The sequence below is a fragment of the Synchiropus splendidus genome, chromosome 14 (assembly GCF_027744825.2).
Source record: "Synchiropus splendidus isolate RoL2022-P1 chromosome 14, RoL_Sspl_1.0, whole genome shotgun sequence".
Classification (NCBI taxonomy): domain Eukaryota; kingdom Metazoa; phylum Chordata; class Actinopteri; order Syngnathiformes; family Callionymidae; genus Synchiropus; species Synchiropus splendidus.
The window spans coordinates 2,717,443-2,743,076 of NC_071347.1; the positions used below are offsets into that span (position 1 = coordinate 2,717,443).

The 25,634-nt window shown below is 41.7% G+C and overlaps 3 protein-coding genes across 5 annotated transcripts; 2 read left to right on the forward strand and 1 right to left on the reverse strand.

The window, feature by feature from the left end:
• Window positions 1-389: 389 nt before the first annotated feature.
• LOC128771008 (nuclear receptor-interacting protein 3-like) lies at window positions 390-5,761 on the reverse strand. Its single transcript, XM_053886076.1, has 7 exons — window positions 4,007-5,761; window positions 3,319-3,486; window positions 3,005-3,087; window positions 2,787-2,926; window positions 2,665-2,717; window positions 2,514-2,599; window positions 390-2,282 (listed from the first exon to the last, which is right to left on the reverse strand). The coding sequence occupies exons 1-7, from the start codon at window positions 4,172-4,174 to the stop codon at window positions 2,273-2,275; spliced, it is 708 nt and encodes a 235-aa protein (XP_053742051.1). The 5' UTR covers window positions 4,175-5,761; the 3' UTR covers window positions 390-2,272.
• An 804-nt stretch (window positions 5,762-6,565) lies between these two features.
• znf143b (zinc finger protein 143b) lies at window positions 6,566-19,238 on the forward strand. 3 transcript variants are annotated; one of them, XM_053886074.1, is made up of 15 exons: window positions 6,566-6,699; window positions 8,687-8,802; window positions 9,113-9,298; window positions 12,462-12,542; window positions 12,623-12,819; window positions 13,038-13,106; window positions 13,489-13,605; window positions 13,671-13,746; window positions 14,031-14,156; window positions 14,652-14,831; window positions 15,092-15,319; window positions 15,713-15,858; window positions 16,741-16,893; window positions 17,602-17,733; window positions 18,674-19,237. In XM_053886074.1, exons 2-15 carry the CDS (start codon window positions 8,697-8,699, stop codon window positions 18,755-18,757), a joined length of 1,881 nt encoding a protein of 626 aa, XP_053742049.1. In that variant the 5' UTR covers window positions 6,566-6,699; window positions 8,687-8,696; the 3' UTR covers window positions 18,758-19,237. The 3 variants fall into 3 exon arrangements, with proteins under 3 accessions (XP_053742049.1, XP_053742048.1, XP_053742050.1); XM_053886075.1 differs by lacking the exon at window positions 6,566-6,699 and having other exon boundaries at window positions 8,731-8,802; window positions 9,113-9,138; window positions 9,215-9,298; XM_053886073.1 differs by lacking the exon at window positions 6,566-6,699 and having other exon boundaries at window positions 18,674-19,238.
• A 384-nt stretch (window positions 19,239-19,622) lies between these two features.
• Window positions 19,623-24,495, forward strand: wee1 (WEE1 G2 checkpoint kinase). The gene is made up of 11 exons (XM_053885553.1): window positions 19,623-19,766; window positions 19,929-20,484; window positions 20,996-21,213; window positions 21,962-22,022; window positions 22,263-22,435; window positions 22,524-22,792; window positions 22,861-22,950; window positions 23,100-23,185; window positions 23,286-23,456; window positions 23,625-23,770; window positions 23,846-24,495. Exons 2-11 carry the CDS (start codon window positions 20,002-20,004, stop codon window positions 24,000-24,002), a joined length of 1,854 nt encoding a protein of 617 aa, XP_053741528.1. The 5' UTR covers window positions 19,623-19,766; window positions 19,929-20,001; the 3' UTR covers window positions 24,003-24,495.
• Window positions 24,496-25,634: the final 1,139 nt, after the last annotated feature.

The following is a 25,634-nucleotide window of genomic DNA, read 5'->3' on the forward strand; positions in this document are numbered from 1 at the left end:
TTCAGATTCAGCCTTTTGTAAGGATCTTTGTGGATTGTCCAATATATTATTTGGTCAATCAAAAGCACACTGAGTTGCCTTGTTACAGTATTTAGTTACAGTATTTAGTCACAGTAAAATGCATTAAATTAAATTGACGCAAATCTGCCACCTTGGGTTCTGCAGGGCGAAACTGCATGCAAACTAGTTCTAAAGTTTTGAGTTTTTGATGAAGTGATAACGTCCAATTTATGAACGTTAATCCAAATGAACCAATCCATCATCAACAACAACCATGATAACAATAATTTATATTTTTCTTAGACATATTTAAATTGTTATAAACTTGAAGATGAAGTCAAATAAGAGTCAATCAGAAACTCAAGATAAATCAGTGAAATGTGAGAGATTTTTATTCAGTTCCAGTTTTTCACATTATATGATATAGCGGCACTGCGTAGACTGGGAACAATTGCTCCAGATTTATTGACGTTTGTTTTTTTTTTCCAAGTGGACTTCAGAATGAGAACATGAAGCAAAGCCTCTACTGGAAGTAAACCTCTGTGCTGGTCACCAGTGTTTCAGAAACTAAGATAAAACAAACAAGCAAATACACATCCAACTCCAAAGGAAAGCCCTCTTCATTAGCTGCAGACAACGAAGTCACCTCTCTTGACTTTGGTTTCCCTGGACACCACGATTCTTCCAGGCTAATGGAAGAGAAGTTCACTGACCACTGTACATAATGTGTCTCATGCTTGTTGCTAGGCTCCTAGGCAACTGATCATAATCAGTGATGTGGAAAATGTCCTCTTGTCAATATACAGTCCTTTCTACGATGTCACCAGCATTTGAGGAGATTTAAAGTGGCCTACTTTCAATAGGGGAGCTATAAATAGTGAGTTGGTTTTTAATGATTCAAAAATTTCCCTTGTGACTAACTATGAAGGAAGCAGGTTATTTTGGGACATTCAAGGCATTATTTCAGAGCTGCACTGTTTTACACAATATGATGCTGTTGAAATACATACAGTAGTTCCATGGAGACGTTTTAGTTAAGTAATGTACCTAGCAGAATGACTAACATTAAAACTTGAGTGTGAGTGGACATTTAACCAGCATGTATTTCTTAAAACACAGTCATGTCTAATGGAAATAGAGAAACAAAAACTGAAATGCTGGAAGAAGAAGATGGGAATAAATAATGAAAGGGAGGCAGTTAAAGTCCTGCCATGATGTATGCTCAGGTTGGAAGTGACTAGGAAGGGCGGGACTAGAAAGGAGGCCAGAGGTCAGCTGAGTGAAGTTTGAAGGCAAAGTCAGGGAGGACAGACTCAAATGGTTCAGATGTGTACAGAGGAGAAAGAGGGAACATGTTGTATGAATCTTGTAAGGAATGGAATCTCTGGTCAAAAGGAGAGGAAGACAACCACTGAGACTACATGAAGACGATAGGCAGAGTAGGGAGCATGATCAAGGCAGGGTCAGGTGGATGAGAATGATTTGCTGCGGCAAAAAAGAAATGTGGAAATATAAATGAAAATGTTCAAATAAATCTATCCACTTATGTTTCTGTTTATTTATCCACTGTTGTATCCACTTCTATTTCCTAATAATTTCATCCCATCAGTCCATCTAAGACTAACACTGAGAAATGTAGCCTCACTATTTTACTGGACATGAAGCCATGACTGAACAGGACTTCAGCCACTGGTACCTAACCATGACATCTTCACTAACAGCTAAAGACAATACGCACAATTGTCATACTTGCCTCCTAGCCTTCGATACATCATTAGCAACTATACCTCTTTCACATTTTGTAAATATGACACTACAATTTTTATAATCCAATATTCTTTGTGACCCTTTTATGTCAATTAAAGCCTTTTCTCACTACAATCACAAGGCAACAACAGCAGTCTGTCTAAAATGAAACGAGTGTTCATACCACAATAATTAAATAGTAGTAAAGTGCATAAATATAAAGCCTACCCTATATAGATAGTTGCCAAGTGTATTTTCAATAAAACAATACAAAACAATTCTAGACAAATATTGGACTTAAATCTCCTACTCTTGAACAAATGTGCTAATAAACATCTGTACCTAAGGGACCGGTGACCACATACGCCTAGCGCAGCGCTGTTTTAAAGTGCTAAAATGCATTACTCTACCATTGATGTCCACACATCTTAATAAGAGAAAGGAATGAGGCATTTGGTTGTGAGGGTGAGTTGAGTGACTGTATTGCTTTTCATCATGGTGGATGCTGACAGCACGGAATCCGGCATTAAAAGTTTCTGTGAAGTGCAAGAACATTACGATTAGATTAGACGGCCTTTATTCGTCCCACGGTGAATGAATCAATGAATTAATAATGATACACAAAATCATCAATACTTTTTTCAAGTTTGTGCTGAGTAAACATGAAAGTTACAGCAGTGAACCAGACTCAAGCTAACAAACAAAAAAGACAGCTTCTTTCTTGTCACATGAATTGACTGGTCTGTTCCAACAAAAATCCATCTCACCTCTCGATGGTGCGGCTGGAAAAGTGAACTTGCTCCCTGGTGGTTCTTCCAAAAACCAAAAACTGTTTCTCAGTGTCAATCACAGACTGAAACATAATTATGATCAAATGAATATTGAAAGACACGAGATGCACAACGCAGGATGATTTACCTTGAGAGTCTTCAACATTTTGCAGCCCAACGAGATTAATTCCTCGTCCGTTTCTGCAGAAGTTAACAATTATTCTGTATCTCAAGTGATTTCTGAATACTGCGTCGTCTTAATCTCCTCACCCACGACAGTGAAGGAGCACATTATCCTGAGGCGTCCAACAGTGAGGCTGAGTGACTCGATGTGACCCACAATGTTGAGTTTCCAGTGGTAAGAAACTCCACCCGTCTCCAGCCTGGTTTCCTCTATAAAATCCTTCAAGCTGTCACATAAGAAATGAGTGATATAGGGATCAGTAAAGTCACATCAATGCGCCAGCCACAACTGTCAATCGTCTCACCCCAATCGGTCCACCGTCTTTATAGACATCAGGTTGTGTTTGCATCCTGTGTCAATCCGCAGACTCAGCTCCTGCCCCATGCACTGAAGACACACAGCAAAGATTGAGTTGTATGAATTGTATCAAATTCCAAAATGTTCTTTTAATATTACACATTCATTAATAAATCATATTAACATTAGACTAAAATGCAACTTGAAATCAACAACACAATCTCCCAGGTGTGGGAGATCGATGTTGAACAAATCTGTTTCATCTGTTTCAGACACATCGAGGAGTGTGAAGGAGCTGCTCCGCAGCTGCTCTGAACTCACCTGGCAAGGGACATATATGTAATCTTCATCTTCCTCCTCTTCATTTCCATGTGAATTCAGATGTGTAAAATTATATGAGTGGTTATTCGGTGGCACCCCACTGATGTTGAGCCTTCCCTGACATAGCTTGGCCTCAAAGAAGCGCTTCTGCAGGATGTTATGGGGCTGCTATAATCACAAGGAGGACAAATTCAAACATCATCAGAAGGATGTAAATCAAGGTCAATATCACCGACTGAATTCAATTTTTTTTAGACCAGACATTGAAGACAGACAGGCCTCCACCTGGGTACCTAAAGAACAGTCTCCATTGGCCCAATGAAGAAATAGGTAAATGTCATTTCTACTTTGGGGGCTGTTAAGACCCGGTTGCTCCATGACAAAATTCCAGATAGATAGAGAGATAGATAGATTTCGAATATTCTTATATTATTATAAGTACAATTGAGGTATTAGTGTAAGTATTGCTGACGAATTTCACATCCTATAACGTGTTTCTCTGCAGATATTTTAATGGAATCCAGCACCTTCCGTTTATACTATCATGAAGCTTTTAGAGTCTTTTTAGCATGCAATTCAACCATAAGTAAGCAACCGTCGTTCGCAACTCTGTCGTTCAGAGTTGCTTGGTTTTACTCGATCTTTCATACATGTGAAGCACTGAGTGACATCAACTTCACGAACGTACCCCTTGGTTGGATGTCCCGAGCTTCTTCAGTCCATCCAAGGGCAACAGATCGGCTGAGTCTCTGTGAAGGAAACGAACCGCCTGTTTCAGCCTCCTCTGCTGCCTAATAACCGCAGCATCTGGAGGCCCCAAGTCCGTGCGCATCTCTGCCCGCGTCCCAGCCAACATGTCCCGAGCGTCGGACGTGGAATAAGGGATTGGCAGTTTGGAGGTTCACCAGAGAGGTTAAGGGGAGAGACACTCGTGTGACGAGTGATGGTGAGGAAAATACGCCCCCCAATGCACGTAGTCGAAAAGGTGTGTGATGTCGTAGGCAGGTTCCGCTTGTACCTTTCAAAATACAGTATCGCTGGTACAGCTGGTAGAAACCTCTAATTGTTTGAAAACAGCTAAAGTTGCATTGTAACTGTCTATTCATGAGCTTCATACGCAAATATAACAGGTACCCCTCGCGATGGGCAGCGCACATTTGATGACCGACCACGCGATGGTAGTCAGCTGCACCACAACTTTAACGCTACAAACCCGGAAGTTGTGACAAGTTATATTTATCTAGGAAACGTCAGCATGATAAAAATGACGTGCTTTTGGGGGCATACAACGTAGCCAGATAATAATAAATAGAATATATATATAAATAAAAAATAGCCTTAACTTATTGTCTTATTGTACAACATTGACCTAAACCCTTACACTTACAAAACACAGCAACTTCGTCAATTTTGTTTTCATGTCAGTTCATGTCAGTTCCAGTGTCAGTTCAAAGATTCTTTAATGCTTAAATTTCAGCTCTGGCACGTGGGATTGTCAAGCAATTTATTATTATTATTGTTGTTGTTGTTGTTGTTGTTGTTGTTGTCTCCAAATCAGTTTTTTCTGTTTTGTCTGGGGCAAATCCTGTGTTATTTCACTGGCAAGTACAGTGTTTTTATGCACACAAATGTATATGCAAATTAAATACAAATCAAATCAAATTTATTGAGGCGAGATTATAAACAATGCTTTTTTCTCAACACCATACATTAACAACAGTCCAACATTTTTACTCAAAAGTAACTTAAAACAAGTTATTTGTAAGATTTACGACTAGTTAGTCTTTGATCTACTGTTGGAGTTTCACAGTTCACTTGAGACAGACTCATACTGTAGAAATCAAGGAAATTAAGTGCTTAGTGAAGAAAAGCTGAAAGAGTTTCACATCACTGGTGAGGTGAACAAAGAAATATAAGTATAATTAAACATTTCATTGTACAATACATTCAAAATCTACAAGTGACTATCTACAATATGATTGAAATAAGTCACATTCCGTCATGATAGGGTCACATAACATTACTTGTCATGACTGGAAATAATCTCCTACAGACACCTATAGGGGTTGACTGACAACCTCACACACAGGTTTGATCACACGTGACCTTGACCTCCTGTCAAAGTCCCATAAGATAACAGAAAACTTTTTCACATGATGTTGATGTGCTCAGCCGAATGACCCATAATGGGTTATAGTCCTACATACATCGTCAAGGGTTTCGGGGAGTGTAGTGCACTATGAAAATGGCCATTAAACATTGACAGATAACATTCATATCGATCTGTTTTGCCCGTTTTCTGTCAGCAAAACTACGGCATAACTTATCTTGAGCTTGTGCCTCTGGCAAGAAAGTCAACCACCTGGTTCACAGGGAAGATGAGTGTTGGAATCAGTGGCATGCAAGTAATTACAATAGCTTGTCTAGTGTGAAAGCGCCCTTATTCTTCGCAGTGACCTCATGACATGTGCTTATTGCCACGACTGCTGGACGAGTCATCATGGCGTATACATTTCTAATGTTATGATGATTGTCTTTATTCTTCCCACAATGGGGAATTCATGACAACAATGAAGTAAAGTCAATGATCAGAGAAGTTGATGAAGAAATAATTGAAAGATATCTGTCATGGACTTGTCGTCAGTTTATCACCAGTTTCAATGCGCGTCTCGTGCAAATGTTTGGATGTCAATGCAACAGCGAGCGTCGGTTTCCTTGAGTGATGATGGGGAACAGAGGATAAAACTCAAAATTGGCTCGACAAAATCCTGTTACAATTTCCAAAATATTTGCTCTTTGGAAAACTGCAAATACTTGGGAGATTACCAAGTCTTTCCAGGACTGATAATCATGTAATCCCTTAGTGTAGGCAGTCTGAAATTTGGATGCGCTGAGGAGTCCTGTCTTCACTGCATGTCCCACATTCCCCTCGACCTTGTTGTCAACATGGATGCCCAAAACCATGCCCACACTTCTGCGTTCTTGGGGCAAGAGAATCGAATATAGCTCAATACAGCCGACCTGCGCTGCAACTCGATGTTTTGATCGACCATCACCTTTCACTTAATAGCAAGTTTTAAACTCCCCGAGTGGATAGTTAACGGTCAAATCCCCAGGACAATGCGCAAATCGACGCGGAATGGCGTCTACCAGGGGCCACGGAAGCTGAATAACAACATAACGCTTGGCTTTGGGTATGACCGATTCAACCAATGGGTGCCGTCTTTAAAACCTTTTGTCCAATCAGCAGGGTGGAATCCACTGGGAGGCGGGATTGAGAGAGCCGGACATCGTTGCTGCCATACATGTTCCCGACGCGAAGCGTTTCCTGCACTGGTGCATGGTGGTCGAACAAGAGGGATTGTTGGAAATTTTTCGGAGGTTAGTATATAAATTCAGTCAGTGTTGTTCCCGCTGCTGTGAGCGGGAGTTAAAGGCTGCGTCCGAACGCGGACCCAAGCGCTAACGCGTTGGCTTTTCTTTATCGTTACATCAACAGTTAGTGGGTCATATGTTCACATTGTCAGGCATTAGCTTATGTTGTAGCCCGGCTGCTTTATATGTGGAGAGCTTAGTGGAGACGGTTAGCTCACCTCGTGAGTGGACTGCGATTCTAGTTCCAGATCGCTGCTTACATTCGATTATTAAAGTCGTGGTAGGTTCGTGCAAAGAAGGGTAGTTGTGACAGCCCTGACGCATCGCTTAAAACCACCCTTCACATAGTAGTGATCCTGTGATCTTTGGTTTAGTCTTTTCACTACTTTGGAATGGAGGCTGGTCAGAAGGTTATTAAAAGCCGACTGAACAGAGGAGAGCACTAACTACTGTAGTTTGCTGTTTTGATGGGCGTATGAGGGACAACCGCGGTGGATAGGAACCGCGCCACTAACGTCGGTTTATATAAACAGGAACTTATTTGCATAGTCACCTTTATTGCCATGCATTGCTTTAATTATAGTACAGCAAAAGCGGCCGAGTCGTGATCAGTGCTTGGAAGCTTGGCCCATTGGCCCTTGGCTTCTTCATGTCGTGACACTGAAGCGCCGCAAACACGCACATGGTGACCGGGCACTGACTGCTAAAGCGCTCACGGCGTGATGGTTAGGAAAATGTGAAATCTCCTTTTATTTGGATCATAATAGGGTTCGTTTAATTTTTCATTTTCCCAACAGAAATGCTTAAGTTTAAAAATGTCGACATAGTGGAATGACTTAAATGTGTAATTTATATATTCAAATAAAACATTTTTAACTGTGACATCAAGATTGTAAAAACGAGGTGTGTTTTGTTTTTAATAAACATGCTTAGCCACTATTATTGTCAAACAATTTCTTGATGGTGACATCAAGTTTATTCTTCAGGTGAAGGATAGAGTGATTTATCCAAATGGTGTGGTTCGTCTGAACATAACTTAATCTCATACTAGAATCGTTTCCTGTGTAAGTCCTGTCCAGCATAACCATTTAGTTAATGTGTTGCGTTGTTGCCAACCTCAACACGCTTATTTTCCTTAGGTTATGCCCCTTCATTGACCTTATTCCTCATTGTAATGTACCAGTCATTTGTCATGTTGTTAAGGATTTAATGACATGAAGATTCCATCTAGCAATTACTTTTCCAGTCAACCAGTCATCGACTACAGAAAGGATTAGTTGATTTGTCTCCAGATTACCTTTTCTTGCTGAACATGCCACATGTTTGACAGTAGTGTTATAACTATAATAAAAATAAACATAATTGTAAGTGTAGAAATTGTTTTGTTTTGAAACTTTTAGTTGCTCTGAATGTGGTGTGAAATATATGAGTCCATTGTGAATTGGTTCCATAGTTTAAATTTGATTTGGATGGGTGTGTTCTCATAGCCTCAGCCATAGCTCCTCATAGTGTGCATTGTGCCAAGAGAGTGATGACATCATGACGAGGCGACTCATGAACCTGTCTGCAACTCATTTGTTCGTCAGTAATAGTTGACTTCAATGCAGCAATAATTTCCGTCAGTGCTTTGATGCTGCTTTCAGATGGATTGGTTGGCGCCAAGAACGAGGGTTAAAATGTATAAATGCCCTGCTTCTGAGAAGGATAAACAAATCATGCTTTGGGCATTTAATGAATTAGTCAACGCTACTCTGGAAATATGTATGTTTAATATGGTTCTAATAAAGACCAAACTTGTCTTCAAGTCCGTGAAAACATTTACATGCAGCAAATTTATTTTATGAGTCTGTGTCATTTTAAATCAGTGTCATTTAAAACTGTGTGTTCAGACAGCTCTGGTGATTTCATATTTGGGTCCCATACTTCATAAATCCACGTGTAGTTCTGTGGCATTCAAGTAAAAAAAAAAACATTTTTACTATTGTCTGTGCAGTAGCTGAAGCATGCTCCTGGCCCAGATTAACAGAGACTCCCAGGGAATGGCAGAGTTTCATGACACTGATGGGCAGCCTGTCACTCTCTGTCTCACAGAGGCAGTGACTGTTGGTGGTGAGTATGAGTGACTTTTTGGGCATTAAAATAGTCTATGATCAATGAATCTGTAAAAGGCAATTGTGTGATTCTATTTAAGTTGTAATCCACCGTTCCAGACAAAAGGCTTTTCTGCATATTATTGATGGGAGATCTGTAAAAGAATGAGGGGTTGAGTCAATAAGATTGAAGTTGGATAATGTTTTACTGTATACATCATATGACTGTTTTGGCAGTCAGATGTTTTATTAATCTGAATTGTAAAATAAATACGAGTTTTACTCCATATCCAATTAGGTTTAACTATTTACTGTGTTGCTGCTAATAGATGAGCACATGGAGAGCATCGATGCTGTGAGTCTGCAGGCTGTTACTCTGGCTGATGGATCTACTGCCTACATCCAACATGACTCCAAATCCGCCTTCTCAGACGGGCATATCATGGATGGTCAGGTGATCCAGCTGGAGGATGGATCTGCTGCATATGTCCAGCATGTGTCCATGCCGAAACAAGGTATCTATTGTTTCATTTTCATTTTTTGCCTTCGTGATCATTTGGTTTTCATGTGGAAGAACCAGATCTGTTATTTCCCTCCACATGCATTTCCTTGAGTAAACATTTGATGTAAAACATTTTAAAAGGCCCCAAAAAGTTGCACCATGGGGATTTGACCTCTCCATTGTTGGCAGTGATAACACATTGTTTTATTGTATAAAACACAACGTGCAATCAAACTGCAAAAAAACTTTGATTTGACTGGGGGTGACCAAATGTGATGAAGGTTTGGTTCTGTGCTGCCCTGTGTGTTATACTAGCACTTAATGGATACTGCCACCTGCTGCCAGTTTTAACTAATTGCACTCAGAATGTTCGCGCTAAAAAGCAGCTCCGTCCCCTTCCTGGTAATAATATTACCGTATTTTCCGGACTACAGAGCGCACCGGAATATTAGCCGCACCCAGCAAATCTAAGAAGGAAAATGGATTTTGTTCATACATAAGCCGCACCGCTCTATAAGCCGCGGGTGCACCGTTGCTGTCTGCGCCACAGAAAATGCATGAGGATCACTTCTAGCGATCCTCTAGTACTAGTTTTGAAAACGGGGTCCAGTGTCGAGACTGACTCATGAAACAATCTTGCCAATGTTCTGAACTCCTCACATCTTATTTACATTTAAAGTGTTCAGAAAGCGCTGTTTTCAGCCTCCAGTAGATCGTCTCTGTCAGCAGAGCTGTGGACACGCGGGCGAAAACAGCGCAATTTGAGCGCTTTAAAGGTAAATAAAACGCCCGTGATGTCATCGGTTTGATGTGACGAAGCTCAATATTTTTGCCAGCAAAGAGCATGCTCATTAGACTCTAAAAACTCGGGATGCTCCGAGAGACAGGGAGAGCACTCAGCTGAAGCAGCTGTCCTCTTTCATGAAAGTTCTCACTCTGGACGGTTGCAAACGTTTCAGATTGACCGCGAACGCTGCATCTGACACACACAAGACTGCAGCGGATTCGGTCCCGGTTGATTCCGTCTTAAAACGACACCTTAGAAAGGCTGCTCATCTGGCGCGGTGAAATTAATGATTATTTCTCGGGCAATATGCTTCGCGTTCTGAACGTCACGCTCAGACCGGCGAGTGTCGCGAGCGACCGCTGGTTCCTGCAGTTTCACTTTCATGAGCACCAGAAAACTCTCTGTGCTCCGTCAAGTGCTGGTGTTTTAAATATCGTATTGAATTCGTGGCGTTGACGCCCTTTAACGTGCATGTGCTGCAGGATGCAAACTTTACATGACAGACTGAAAAAAGCTTCCGCATTAGACACGCCGTTGCCAAGCGAGTGGCGAGTCGGGAGGGAGGAGCGGACGCATCACAAACCGCGGGCGGTGCCTCATCAGAACGGCTGCTGTCACATGTGATCGGATTTTGTGACCGGCAATGACAGGCAGTGGTCGGCATTCACAGATCACAACGAGTTCAGCCTTTCATAATCGGTGGCCGATTGATTGGAATATCCCTGTAAAAATCAATATATTAGCCGCATCGTTTTATAAGCCGCAGGGTTCAGACCGCGAGAAAAAAGTAGCGGCTTATAGTCCGGAAATTACGGTAATAATAATAATATAATAATTATTATTATTATTGAGGTTGTTTTGTGAGGTCAGTGCAGACATAAAAATATAAAAATATATAATTAAAAATGTATATTTTTTTTTTAGAAAAATGTTTTGTTTTCTTCATAAATCACGTTTGTATGTTGTTAGACATACAACAAAGTGTTAACCAAATATTGCCTGCGCTGCTGCAGCACTTCAGATTCTCGTGGATTCTATTTCTTGCAGAACTACGTGCTGCACTGCTTCTAGTTTGGAGTGGAATTTACAGACAGGAAATCTATCGGAGAAAAGTCAGATGATCTTTTGACGTAATTCACATTATACTATGAGGGCAAAAGGGAAATCACAGCATGGACTGCGGTTCCGCGCTGTATGAAACCGAAAACAAAGCGTGGCACCTGGCCATTCGTGTGTAGATGACTATAGTTCATGATTGTGGTTTTAATTGTACTTTTGACACAAGAAACTCTCAGCAGTTGAGATTTTATGATAATGTGTGGATAGTCTAGTGGGACTCATGAATCATTTACACGGTACCGGCCTGATGGGATGCTGCCTCGGCTGTTGCTAAGGCTCAACTGCAGGTGTGACAGAAGTTTGTCGAATCATAATAATAATATCCAAGCTGTTTACTGTCAGGATGGAACACTGTTGACTTCAACTGAGTATGCAAATGGCCGTTGGAAAGAGCACTTTGAGGAACTCCTTGACACAGACCTTCCACCCTCTGAAAGGGAGACAGAGCTGGAGGATAATGGGCAGTCTTTGTTGATTTCTCATGCTGAAGTCTCTGTGGTGGTCAAGGTGGCAAGGCTCTGGGAGTTGGTGAGATTAGTCCAGAAATGCCGAAGACGTTGCTGAAGGGCCGTTTTGGCTGACACGCCTCTTCAACATTGACTGAATGTCTGGGTCAGTACTGGAAGAGTGGCCGACTGGGGTGGTGGTTCTCCTATTTAAAAAGGGGGATCTGGGCGTCTGTTCCAACTTCATCCACTTACTCTGGACGTCTTCTTCTAGTGGTGTTTCATGCATGGCCAGCTGGGAGGAGACAGGGGGGTCGACATCCCCCTGTAGTAGCTGGTCCGCGACAAATAGTGAACTACGATTGCATGGTGAGCCCAAATGTATGTGGGCTAACTCTGATCTCTGACGCTAACTGCGATCTCATTCTTGATCACTGGTCTCTTTAAATGCATCAAGTAACTTGTGATCCAGCCATCACTTGCATGACTTAGTGGAGAACTGCCGCTACACTCTGCTTCTGGTGGAAATTGATAACTCTGCTGCAGTACGCTGCAGCAATGCTGTATCTTTATTAGCTGCTACCATGTTATCATGATGACAGGCGCCGCGTGTGACTTCAACGTGAGCACTAAACATAGTTTAAATGCCAGAATTGGGTCCCGGATCGGCAGTATTTCACTGAAGACCGATCCCACTTTAAAAGGCTGGATCGATATTCGGTGGAATGTTAATAATAAAATATACATACAATGATCAGAGAGTTGATTATTCTCCGTCAACAGTTGAGTTACTATATTTGTGTAATTTACTTTAATTTCTCCAGGAGGGGACAGTTTACAACTTGAAGATGGACAGGCGGTCCAGCTCGAAGATGGGACAACAGCCTATATCCACACACCCAAAGGTTCAGTGCACAAAAAAAATGCCCACAGATGGAATCCAACATGTGCAACTGGCTTCATCTTCCGCAATGCTTGCTTGTAGACACATACGATCAGAGCGGTCTGCAAGAGGTGCAGCTGGAGGACGGCAGCACAGCCTATATTCAGCACACGGTGCACATGCCTCAACAGAATGCAATCTTGGCCATCCAGGCCGACGGCACCATCGCTGACCTGCAGAGTGACACCACGAGCATTGACCCAGAGACCATCAGTGTGTTGGAGCAGTATACAGCCAAGGTATAACCACATACCCCCATTCTTATTGTTGTTTTTTTTTATTATTAGTTGGAAATGCATACTGTCTGTGGCTGCTTGGTTGTCTTGCTAGTTGAAAGCTTGACATCTTATTTGCCAATATTCTCTTTATTACTTATCTTGTTTAACGCTTTTGGAGATTCATTTACTCACCCTGTGTTTTCTTTCCGATTAACTGGGTACTATTTTTATCTGTTCAGGTGGAAAATATTGAAAATTCCTTGGCAACCTATGGTCGAGTGGAAGCAGACAATGGTGTGCACATGCAGGTACACATTTTCCTCATCGATCTTTCTCCACATTTGCTTAACCCTTTAGATGCCAGTTTTTCAATGAAATATTGAGTTATGATGTTACAGCTTCAAAGCATTGTTACAAGCATGCTGTAAGTGAGAGTTTAGGATGAGAGTAAATTTGCTCATCGTATTTTTGTCGTCACCAGGCGACAGACATAGTAAGTTACATAACTTTTACAGACCTTTAGTCATTTTTCTTGAATTAATTCCCCACTCAGTTATATTACCAACAACCAAATGAATAATTTTGGTTCAACTCTGCTTAAGATTGATTTGAGTGATCCTCATCTTTGACATTCATCAGAAAAACATTTTTTTTGTTGTTGTATCTCTTCATTCATATGTCCTGCTGCAGATTGTTCTACATGGTCAGGAGAACCGACAAGCGCGGGTCACTAACGTGGGTGAGAAGTCTTTCCGCTGTGAATATGAAGGCTGCGGAAAACTCTACACCACCGCCCATCACCTGAAGGTAGCTGAGTCTATGCCCCTGCAGTTGAACAGTGTTTACAGCATCTATTACTTGTGTCTCTGCAGGTTCACGAGCGATCCCACACAGGAGACAAACCGTACATTTGCGACTTTTCTGGGTGTGGGAAGAAATTTGCAACGGGTAAGTAATGTTTCTCTGTTAAAGTGAATGTGAAAAGACAAAAGGGGAAAGAATACTTTGATTTTTCTAGGACAAATTATTGTGGAATCATTGAGTTATTTCATGGTAAAAATTCAGGAAGGTACTTAATAATAAGACAAAAGTATGAATGTGCAGTTTTTGGTGGGCTACCAATGTCTCTCCGTTTGGTGGTCCACAGGATGGATTCAGAATCAAAGATCTGGGGCTTAGCCTCAATAAGTCATGCATTTTCTTATAGTATTGTGATTTTGTTATGTTTTCAGGATACGGACTTAAGAGTCACTCTCGCACACACACTGGGGAGAAGCCGTATAGATGTCTGGAGCTTAACTGCTCCAAGTCCTTCAAAACCTCTGGTGATCTGCAGAAACACACACGTACTCATACAGGTAATCACAAACACGCTTTAGGTGTTTTAGAATGAGTTGAAACCTTTCTGTGATTGTGGGCTGAGATCCTTTGAGTATACAAACATGGCACTGTTCTTTTGATTTTTTTTTTCTTTTTGCAACATCTATTTTTACCACTGTGGAGCTTGTTGTGTTCAGTTTGCAGAAATTGCTGCAGGTGTCCTCAAGCACATGGTCATCATTGCAGTTCTTACCAATCTTAGAAGGGCTAAAGAATATGTTTACATGAATTGACATATTAAAAACATTCCATTTATGGAGCCTCTACCAGATCCATCCCCAAAACTTCTACAATGAAGAAGAAAATATGTGGAAAGTTCCCAAAAATGTTCAAATTCTTATTGAAATTCTGATATTTCTGTTCATTTTCTGTCTTAATCGCAACGTCATTGTAAGACAGCATGGGTTCTGTCAGTGTTCTCTATAGCTTTTTTTGGCAAACCCCTAATACTTGACTGGTCTGTCCCTTTGAAGGAGAGAAACCTTTTAAATGTCCCATCGAAGGCTGCGGCAGGTCATTTACCACCTCCAACATCCGTAAAGTTCATATCCGGACACATACGGGAGAACGACCGTACTATTGTTCTGAGCCCAGCTGTGGACGCGCCTTTGCCAGTGCCACCAACTACAAGAACCACATGAGGATTCACACGGGTGAGTAGCTGGTTTTACAATGCAATGCACAATTGATATAAATCCACTGAGTTTATCACAATTATATAAATTTTATAAAATCCATTCTGACTATGAATACCTCTCAACCGCTCTACTTCACTCATACCTGAATTAATCAATCATCAGCGTCTTGGATGTTAACTTTTATAGCTTCAGCAGTTGTGTCTTCTACTTTAGGAATTAGAATGAATGGCAGGTTGAAATTCAGTGACTGATGTTCTTTTTGTCTTTCATTTAAGGAGAGAAACCTTATGTGTGCACCGTGCCTGGCTGCGAGAAGCGCTTCACAGAATACTCCAGCCTCTACAAACACCATGTGGTCCACACACCGTGTAAACCTTACATCTGCAACCACTGTGGGAAGACGTACAAACAGATCTCCACGCTTGCCATGCACAAACGCACTGCACACAACGACACAGAGCCCATTGAGGAAGAGCAGGAAGCGTATTTTGAACCACCAACAGGTCAGTGCTGCAGCCTGAGGCAACTCATGGGTTGGAGTGAACCTCCGTACTTGCTGTATAGAGATTTCTCCTGGCACTCTGGTTTCCTCCCACTCTGCAAAAATGTCAATGTTCATAGTGTCCCACCTCTAGCAGTACTAGCAGCACTAGCAGCAGTAGTACATGAAAGGAAATTCAAAGCCCTTTAAAATCCCCTGCATTGTTTTCATTTCTACTCCCACTCATAATGTTTCCTGCTGAAGAGGGTTCTTGATGCTCAGTGCAACTTGATAGAACATGTCTGCACCCCAGTACAGATGAGTTAATCAACAGATGTTTCAACTGACTTACATCAACGCAGATGATGGGACAAAGGTATTTTATGACATAAATCATGATGTTTTATCTTTACAGATGCCATTGATGATCCCAGTGTGAATTACCAAGCACCGGTTGATGGTGAGGATTCAGGCTCTGAACAGATCCCTGCAGAAAACACAGACATTGGAGTTCAGCAGCATGTTGCCTTGGTAACGCAAGAGGATGGAACGCAGCAACAGGTATGCCAGTACAGTGATGTTTTTTTTATTCAGCGTATGTGTGTTAGGGGTGTGCAAAAACATTGATTCACATGTGTTGGGATTTTTTTCTGTGACCATATTAAATATCAATATTTCTCCCCAGTATCAAGATTATCATTTTTACACACACACACACACACACACACACACACACACACACACACACACACACACACACACACACACACACACACACACATATATATATATATATATGTGTGTATATATATGTATATGTATATATATATGTATATATATATATGTATGTGTATATGTATATGTATATGTATATATATATATATATATATATATATATATATATATATATATATATATAGCTTGGACTGTTTGGGCTGGATGGTTTTGAAAGCACTGGCGTATTCATAGAACAAAACCTCACAATTCTCCCAGCCTTCTCCAGGTGAGAGAGGGATGTGTGGAGAAGGTAGATGATGGTGTTCTCCACACCTATGCCAGTTAGATGACGAAGTTATGAGAGGATAAGTCCCTCCAGAGTCTTAATCAAATGTGATGTCAGAGCCACCGGCCTGCAGTAGTTGTCCTTAGGTTGGGGGGGTCTTTGGCACCGGAACCTGGCAGAATGTCCGCACAGGATTTTTCTACGCAAACAGCATCCCTCAACTGTAATAAAAATATGAAGTGGGGTCTCATTAGGGGTTTATTGGTGTTATTAGGAGGTGGTTGTTCTGTAATAATTTTGGTTGTTAAAGCCACAGTATGCTAATTAAAGTCACTGGCACAAAAATTATTATTTTGGAAAATGCTGCAGGGGTCTGCATTTGACAATAGTGTTCTGTTGCAAATGTCTTATTTGAATATTGTTTTCCTGTCTGTCTTCAGGTCAGTATATCAGAAGCAGACCTACAAGCTATGGGTGGCACAATAACCATGGTAACCCAAGAAGGAACCACCATAACCATCCCAGCCCATGAACTGACTACACAGAGTGGGCATTCAGTTACCATGGTAACAACTGAAGGCTCAGATGAACAGGTACTCAAGTGATCATTATACTAGATTTATGGTCCAGTCTGTTGCTATCTGTCTTTGTTCAGTTTTCAATGTTGCTTAATGGCTAACGTGGCATTGAGATGGAAGCTATCAAATCTGCCGTTTACACGGCGACGGCACCGCCTTAATCCAAAATCGGCTCTTCCAAAAAACGGGGTCCAGAGTGGGAGCTTTCGGCTGTGGTGCCGGCTGGCTTCTTTACCATATAAACACTCTACTGTACATAGTGCGTAAACCGTAGACTTTGTGAATTTAGGCATTTATCCTATTTTAAATGAACATATTGCAGAGTTTTGCTTTGGCGGCTGTTCTTTAGTGGCCCTGCTAAAAATACACTACCACTCAGCAATCAGGCACTGTTGCTACATCCGATACTTCAGTTCCTCAACTCATAATATAGTGGGGAAGATTATCTATCAGATCTATCAAAATAATTTCAAGGTAAAAAGCGAGTTGTCCAGAGTATGGAAAGAGCTACAAGGTTTGAAGATGCTCTACCAAAGACATTTTCTGTGGTTGAGAACACAGCCATCACATTGTGGTTGTGCTTGAAAAACACTACAGCTCGTATGTGTACTACAAAAACAGCCTTTTAATATATTGTGCAGTGTTAGCAGTCCACCTTAGTGTCTGTGCAACTGCATTGCAAATCCTATTGATTGCATGACTAAGTACTGTTGTCCCCCTCAGGTGGCCATCATGACACCGGACATGGCCTCGTTTCAAACCGTGGAGGAAGCTGCAGCTTATGGTCAAGAACAGGGTGACGTGCATCCTGTCACGTTGCTGGCCACCTCCAATGGAACTCACATTGCTGTACAGGTATATAGTGAATTGTATTTTAGAAACTCACTGGATCCGAATATGCCCTCTGATCTCTGGTCTTCACCAATAAAATGTTTGGTTCCTTGTTGTATAAAATTCATGATACTGATGGTTTCAGTTCAAATGGTGGTAATCCCTCCCAAAAATCACACCTATTGTGTATTGTCCTCAAAAGGATTTAAATATGTGTAAAGGTCAGAGTGAGGCTGGGGGTGTGGTGTGTCACTGCCCCCCCTGCTGGTGCATATGATTAGGGGCCAAACTGAACTGAAACCACCTGCAGTGTCAACTCACATGTATGCCACTGCTGTAGCTATCAGACCTCTTTCTATAGTGACCAGTTTGGAATTGGTTACTTGACTAGTTGACACACACGATGAAGCTTAGTAGATAAGCGTTCACCATATATATATATATATATATATATATATATATATATATATATATATACACGCACAAAGTTGTGAAACAATTGAGGTAGTACTGGAAAAACAGTTTCCACTACCCCTCCTGGTCTTTTTGTCATGTAAATAAAGGCAAACTGTTCCACATTCACCTCTGTGTGACTCTCCATGAAATTCAGCCCTGTCAGAGGTGCCATTGTCTTTTAAATGAAGGGGCAGGCAGCAATTGGTGTATATGTCAGCAGTAATAAGCCCCTTTCACATTACACGACAGTTGCGGGATGACTCAAGCAGTATGAAATAGTCGATGGTTTGGAAGTAAGTCGACCGGCCCTGGAAGTACCCAGCTGATCTACCTGATGATGTTATTGTCTGTGTCTGTCATGCTCAGATTTAGTAACCAGTGTTATTATTCCATTGAGTTTGCTTTTGCTCAGTTGACAGACACATTTTCAAACTTGGATCATATTGCATCAATGCTCAATGTTACTCAATGTTTTGCATTGTTCATTTTTTTTTCCCTCTTTCTGCAGCTCAGTGATCAGCCGTCGCTAGAGGAAGCCATCAGGATAGCATCAAGAATACAACAGGGGGAGTCCCCGGGTCTAGACGATTGACAGATGCATCATTCTCATTAATATCTTGACTGGATTCTTGCCAACAAGGAGAGAAATCACGAGTCTTCCTCCAATGCTTTTTGACCGAAGAACTAAGCTTTTATGTGTAAATAAGATTTTGATAACTGGATTTCTCTGCTTGGCTACTTTGTCCTTCAACCAGGGTGGAGGAGGGTTTATGCTTTCTAATGTTTATGGTTACTGTGCAGTGTACAGCTAATCTTATTTCTAATAAAAAAAATTTGAAATACTTTGTGTGCTTTGGTTGTACATTACGACCGCAAAGTTGTGAACTCGAGGACCACTGTGAATGTAATCATTGATAAATTAGAGGCAACATAATGGCAGGTGCTCATGTTTGTCATTGGGACGTGGAACAGTTCACCAGAATTTAAAATACCGGTGCGAATTTGGAATGCAGATAAATAATTTTTAGTTTCAGTATATTGCAATCAGTAAAATGGTCGAAAACAATATGGTGGAATGTGAATTATCAGCATGTCCGTATTCCTGCATTTGGATTCTCTTCTATTTAGCAGAACCAAAAGTTGTACTTTTACTTGTAAAACCAGAAATTCTTTGGATCAATAAAGTATATCAAATGAATCTAATCTACATCATGAACACATTTTCAAATCAAAGACCCTGGGATTCGATTTGACTAGATGTTCGTCACCTTGTGACGATTTTAACTTTGCTCCAAAGGAGTGAGGAATTTCACTTTGATTCGAAGCAGTGTTGCCGCGAGATGAAAGCACCGCTGTCGATGACGTGACGTGACGTGTCGCAGAACCACAGCAAAGCGCCCCCCTTTCAAATGTTTGACTCGGGCTCTAATTGGCTTTCGAAAGTCATGTGACTAACGGTCGCGGGAAGTCGTTTGCCACGAGCGTGAGGCAGACGGTGCTGGTTGACTCATGCGGACGCTCATGTAAACACTGCGATGCTTTTATTGCTCTAAGACTTGTTTTCCTGCCGTCTTTTTGCGACCAGAACTCCTCCAAACCCGGTAGGTATTCGTCTCCAAGTTTTACAGCATTGGTTTGTACTATTTGACCAGTTCTGAAGCCGAACTTTGAAGCTAACCCAAGAGCCGTTTTCACAACGTTGGATGGGCGTGATGGAATTAGCCGAAGCTAACGGCGCTGTAATCGTTTTTGCTGTGTTTCAGGTTTTGGACGAACAAACTGACTTGAAAGCTAGTTGAGAGTACGTGAGAGTAAGTGGAGGATCGAACGTTGAAAATGTCGAGCCTCCGGCGCCAGCGACATGGATTTATATCACCGAGGACTCGCCCTATTCGACAGAAGTTGCAATTCACGTCGAGTGATGGTGAGGAGGAACCTATCGAGGACATCAACAACAGCACTGGAGGAGAGTCTGGGTTTACAGAAATGGATTCCCCGATTCCCGAGCGGCGACTTGGCGGCGAAAAACGGCTGAACTGCGACAGCAACCTCCTGAATGAGTCTGCCGTTGACGAGGACGTGGAGCTCTGGGACGATGAGTCTTTCTGCACCCCGACTCGTTTTCGATCCCCGAGTACTGCCCTGTTCTCGAACTGCTCACCCAAGAAGTCTCCACGGTTTTACTGCGGATCGACAGAGCCCTCGTTCACACAGGTGGACGGGGAGGAACCCAGCTCCCCAATCCCTGAGTGCCCAGACACACCACCGCATAAAACCTTCAGAAAACTCAGACTCTTCGACACACCACACACTCCAAAGGTGCGTATTCAACGTTAACGCCATGGGTTGCGCCCAGCCTCTATGTTGTAATTTTTCAAGTATAACATCAAACATACATTATTTCTTTTTTGTGATTTAAATGACAACCCTATTGAATTAATAAGTTCTTACTTCTTGGACTAAACAGAGCTCAGATCCTGCTTGCCAATTGAGTTATTTTGTTTGGTTCCATATTGGGAGAGAGAACACCGGTTTTCATTCAACTGGTGCACCGTTGTCAAGTGTCTATTTTGATTTCTGGGCTGAACTTCTGCCAGTTAATGACCCAGTGACCCAGTTAAAGAACTACTGTACTATTACATAACGACTTCAGTAGTCTGCATTGGTTTTATGGCTCAAATCAAAATATGCTGCTAATCAGTCTTCATAACTTTCAAAGTGTTATTTGTTTAATGTGGGTAGGGGATTTATGTTTTTTTAAATTATCCACAGCAATTGTGGTTGCTCGTTCTTTCTTGAAACAAGTAACCACTAAATCTCTTTTTTGCAGAGTTTGCTGTCCAGAGCAAGGGCTTCTGCCTCCTCAAATAGAAGAATTGGCCTGTTCAAGAATTCAGAGACTCGAGCCAGTTCAATCACAGACAGCAACAGCAGCGGCAGGAGACAGCAGACACCGCTGGTCAACTTTAACCCCTTCACACCAGACTCCATCCTGATTCAGTCAGCCACACAGCAGACCAACACCAGGAAAAGAGCACTTTGGAACGAGTATGTTATTGAATATAACTTGCTATTTTACACTTCAACACTGTTGTTACTAAGGTCATGTCATAGATCAATTTGTTGGATAACTGCTCTCCAGCTAGTTGACTAAACACGCAGATTTGACTGATAATCTTTTATTACTTTCAAGACCACAGCAGTTTACTGCACCCCACGCCTGCTCCCTGTAAGCGTACACAGCACTTTGTAAAATTCTGTTTGGGTTAACGTCATTGACAGAAAATGTTAATGTTTGAAAACCAAATGATTTGAACCACTTCTGCATTCTGGGAAAGACTTTAGTTTCTGGAATCTATTAAGTTCCTACTCTAGTTGAAGGGTCTGACTCTGATGTACTATATGTACTCTATGGAGTGCTCCTGTCCATTTGTAGGGAAAGGCGGGGGAGAACAGTAATCACTCCATTTCGACGTTTATGAAACTGATGTTTGGACACATTCGTCTTTAATGTTTAAGACAGATACCTGTTTGCTGTAGCCTGAATGCTGCCGCCTTGTTCGTTGTATGCCTTAGATCCAAGGCACCACCAGCCTCCACTCCTGCTAGTGCAAATGCAAAATGTTCCTGTAGAGGACAGTTCTAATAACCAAAATGGATCCTGAAAAGATTACTTGGATTTGTGGTTCTATGAAGCTGTGATTATTCATTTGTTTTGCCATGTGTTGCGTTGATGTGCCAATATTGCCACCTACTGGACAGAAAGCTGATTTTTTTTGTGTGTGCCTGTGTTCAGCTCTTGCGGAGAAGATATGGAGGGCAGTGACGGGGATGATGACATCTTGCCCCCATCAAAGGTAATTTTTTTTTCCAACACAGATGTATAACTGTCACAATTGAATTTTTTTTTTTGGAAACAAGTGTTGAAATAGAATTTTCTAAAAATTTGCGTTTGCAAGCAGCTCCAGTACATCGTACCCATCTTTGAAAACACAATTGCATTTTGCTGATACTACAAAATGCAATACTAGATTAGATCTCTGAAATTTGGTTTGAATATTGTCTACATACATTTCCTATGTCTTTACTGTGTTCAGAGAATCACCATGATGGAAAACAACATGATGTCCCGGTACACATCAGAGTTCCTTGAGCTGGAGAAGATCGGCAGCGGAGAATTTGGTGCCGTGTTCAAGTGTGTAAAGAGGCTTGATGGCTGCATCTACGCCATCAAGAGGTCAAAGAAACCTCTGGCCGGATCAATTGATGAGTGAGTGCAGAGTTTCCATGCATTACATATGAGAGGTTTTGTTTTTTCTTTTTTAGCTAACACAGCTGTCTGGCCTTCATTTCCACAGACAAAACGCCCTGCGTGAGGTTTATGCCCATGCTGTGTTGGGCCAGCACCCACATGTGGTGCGGTATTACTCTGCCTGGGCAGAGGATGACCACATGCTTATCCAAAATGAGTACTGTAATGGTGGCACTTTGTCGGACGTGATCGCAGAAAATTACCGCCGCCTGTGCTACCTGTCCGAGCTGGAATTGAAGGACTTGCTGCTTCAGGTCGCACGGGGCCTCAAGTACATCCACTCAACCTCTCTGGTACACATGGACATCAAGCCAAGTGAGTAGGAAAAGTGAAAGCTGTGAGGTTAACATCAGCTATTGAACTGTTTACTTTTTTTTTGCTAGGCAACATCTTCATTTCCCAAAAATCTGCTGCCAGCAGTGACAATTGTGACTATGAGGACGATGTGATCACCAGCGTTGTGTACAAGATAGGTGAGATTGTCCACTCTTTTTGTCTTTAAAATGTAAAAAGATGAATGTTGTCATTCTGTCTGGTTCCTCTCAGTGTTCACATGGAGATGAAAGAGTTGTGTGTTTATGTGAGATGGAAATAAACTTCTTAACATATGTTCTTCATCCAGGGGATCTTGGTCATGTAACTGGAGTAAACAACTCACAGGTGGAAGAGGGTGACAGCAGGTTTTTGGCCAATGAAATCTTACAAGAGGTTTGTTGTCCCTACTAGTGTTTTTTAAACATTCCTCCAACAAGGTGTCTTGTCCTGGAACCTCCTGCAATCATGTCCCCACTTGTCTTTCTATCTGCAGGACTACAGCAACCTAATGAAGGCCGACATCTTTGCTTTGGGTCTCACTGTTGTCAGTGCCTCGGGCATAGAGCCCCTTCCTGCAAATGGCGAAAAGTGGCATGAAATCAGAAGGGGGAAGCTTCCAACCATCCCACAGCTGCTCTCACTAGAGTTCCGTAGTCTTCTCAAGGTAAAAGTGGACACTTGGTGTCAACCTGTAATGCTCATATTAGATGAAATGACTGTTTTATTGCTTAAAACTCTCATTCACAAAATGGGATATCATTTTGGATATGAACAAGTGGTTCTCATGCATGTGTTTTGCATCAAAAAGATTTGACAACTGTTTATTTTTCAGCTTATGATCCATCCAGACTCAACCCGGCGACCTTCGACGTTTGACCTGGTCAAGCATCCGGTCCTTTTAACAGCAGCCAGGATGAGTGCCGACCAGCTCAGAGTTGAGCTGAATGCTGAGAAGTTTAAGAATGCTCTGCTGCAGAAGTGAGTCTTTTTTTAGTCCTTGTTATTCTTCTGTTGTCTTGCAGCATTTCTCACCCACCTTGTGATTCTCATCAGGGAGCTGAAAAAGGCCCAAATGGCCAGAGCTGCAGCAGAAGAAAAGGTTTTGACCACCGACAGAATCTTGACTCGCTCCACTGTCCAGTCCGTCCCCAGAACCTCCAGAGTGGTAGGCAAGAAGATGAATCGCTCCGTTAGCCTCACCATCTTCTGAGACTGTGAACGCCTTAACGGGACATCTAGCTCATAAGCTCATGGACCTTCGAATCAGCCTTAAAACGTTCTCATATTGGAGAGATTAATCAATCTATCGGCACTTCAAGAAACTCTTTTCATCTCTACAGACTGACTGTTGTTGTAGCAAAACTATTGAACAAAGACTTTAATGCAAATATTGCATGAACTACAAGGTATAGCGGATACCTTCTACACTGTCTTTTTTTTTTTCTTTTTTTTTTTTTTTTTTTGTTCTTCCTCCGTCGTTCAGCTTCAGATGTTTCTCCAAGCCTGTTCTTGCACTTCAAACCAGCCAGAGTCTGGTTGGTGAATAAAGAGTGAACCTCTCATTGATGTGGAGTTAATTTGCATGTAAAATACTGTATGTCAGACAAGTGTTCTTGAGAACATTAACATGCTACCACCAAATTTAGTTTTTTAAATGGTTGTTTGGACTAAGGTTGGGGCTTCTTTCACAACATCAAGGCAGGTGTAAAAGATAAGACAATGGAGGAATGTTGATTTTGACTTGCAAATTGATGCTGGCTGAATCAGACATACTCAAACAGTCGCAGCAGATTGCTTTTTAGAAGTGCAGAAATTCTCAGAACCTCTGCTACTGAGCTTCAGCTCTTTGACCGGGTGCAATACTATAACGAGTATATCCCTTAATTATGTTGGCTTTTATTGAACTGTCACATTTTGGGATCTGTTATGTCCATCCATCCACCCATTCTCTTCGGCCCGTGAGTTTCTGGGATGCTGAGCCCTCACGATCGAAAGTGGGAGAGTGGGAGAGCGCCCACCCTCTCGTGGTTAACTTGGTTGAGCATGAACATGTTTGGACTTGTACTGAGAGAATAGTATTCATGGAGAAACAAATAAAAACTGATTAAATACTGAATTCTCTCAGAAGACAAAATGAAACAAAAAAACTAGACGACATAGCTCCCGCCCCTCCGTCCATCAGCTGAGACCCCCACACATCCTCTGTCGCTAGAGATCGAAGAGAAGCTAGGGATCGATAAGTAAATAAACCAAGCTGTGTTTCACACCATTATACTAATTGCAAGGACTCAGACAAATAGACGTGATGTGAAACATTTAATGGTAAGATGCATATTGAAGTTTCAAGGAGGAATTTAAAAGTGACCAAAGCCCTCCAGATCTTTTGGAATTGTTTTGGGGTATTGTTCAGGAAGTAGCAGATCTTTTCAAGGCGTGGACCTGTCGTCATGACCTGCAGCCACTCAGCATGGGCGGGCCAGCAACCCTCCACCACAGTAGTGTTGCACACCTCTCCTCTGCACCTGTCACATCAAGAATCAACATCCAAACAAAACCTGGTAAGTTTAGATTTTGGCACTTGGGCATGATGTACAGCCTTCAACTGAGTTAAGCTTTTAGGCACAGAGTGACGCCGTATTATCAAGTCAATGGAGAGCTTCCCACGTGTCTGTGTCTGTAGTTTTTTCTTTCGTTCATCCATGTTGCGATTTAAGTGATGTGTTTCTCTTCCACTATGCATGATTGAATAAATGCACATTAATATTTTATTGACTACAAATTTGGATGTGCAGATTTTTGTATCATAAATTCTAGTTGCCCTTTGCCTGCCACTCGGGCTCAC

Excerpts from the sequence above, each read along its gene's own strand:
- LOC128771008 (XM_053886076.1), bottom strand. The coding sequence starts at position 4,174 with ATGTTGGCTGGGACGCGGGCAGAGATGCGCACGGACTTGGGGCCTCCA. Across the intron at positions 2,718-2,786 it reads GTGCTCCTTCACTGTCGTGG|AAACGGACGAGGAATTAATC; the intron begins GTGAGGAGATTA and ends TAACTTCTGCAG. Across the intron at positions 2,600-2,664 it reads AAATGTTGAAGACTCTCAAG|TCTGTGATTGACACTGAGAA; the intron begins GTAAATCATCCT and ends ATTATGTTTCAG.
- wee1 (XM_053885553.1), top strand. The coding sequence starts at position 20,002 with ATGTCGAGCCTCCGGCGCCAGCGACATGGATTTATATCACCGAGGACT. Across the intron at positions 22,951-23,099 it reads CAGCGTTGTGTACAAGATAG|GGGATCTTGGTCATGTAACT; the intron begins GTGAGATTGTCC and ends TTCTTCATCCAG. Across the intron at positions 23,186-23,285 it reads CCAATGAAATCTTACAAGAG|GACTACAGCAACCTAATGAA; the intron begins GTTTGTTGTCCC and ends TTCTATCTGCAG.
- znf143b (XM_053886074.1), top strand. The coding sequence starts at position 8,697 with ATGCTCCTGGCCCAGATTAACAGAGACTCCCAGGGAATGGCAGAGTTT. Across the intron at positions 8,803-9,112 it reads AGAGGCAGTGACTGTTGGTG|ATGAGCACATGGAGAGCATC; the intron begins GTGAGTATGAGT and ends TGCTGCTAATAG. Across the intron at positions 13,606-13,670 it reads CCACCGCCCATCACCTGAAG|GTTCACGAGCGATCCCACAC; the intron begins GTAGCTGAGTCT and ends GTGTCTCTGCAG.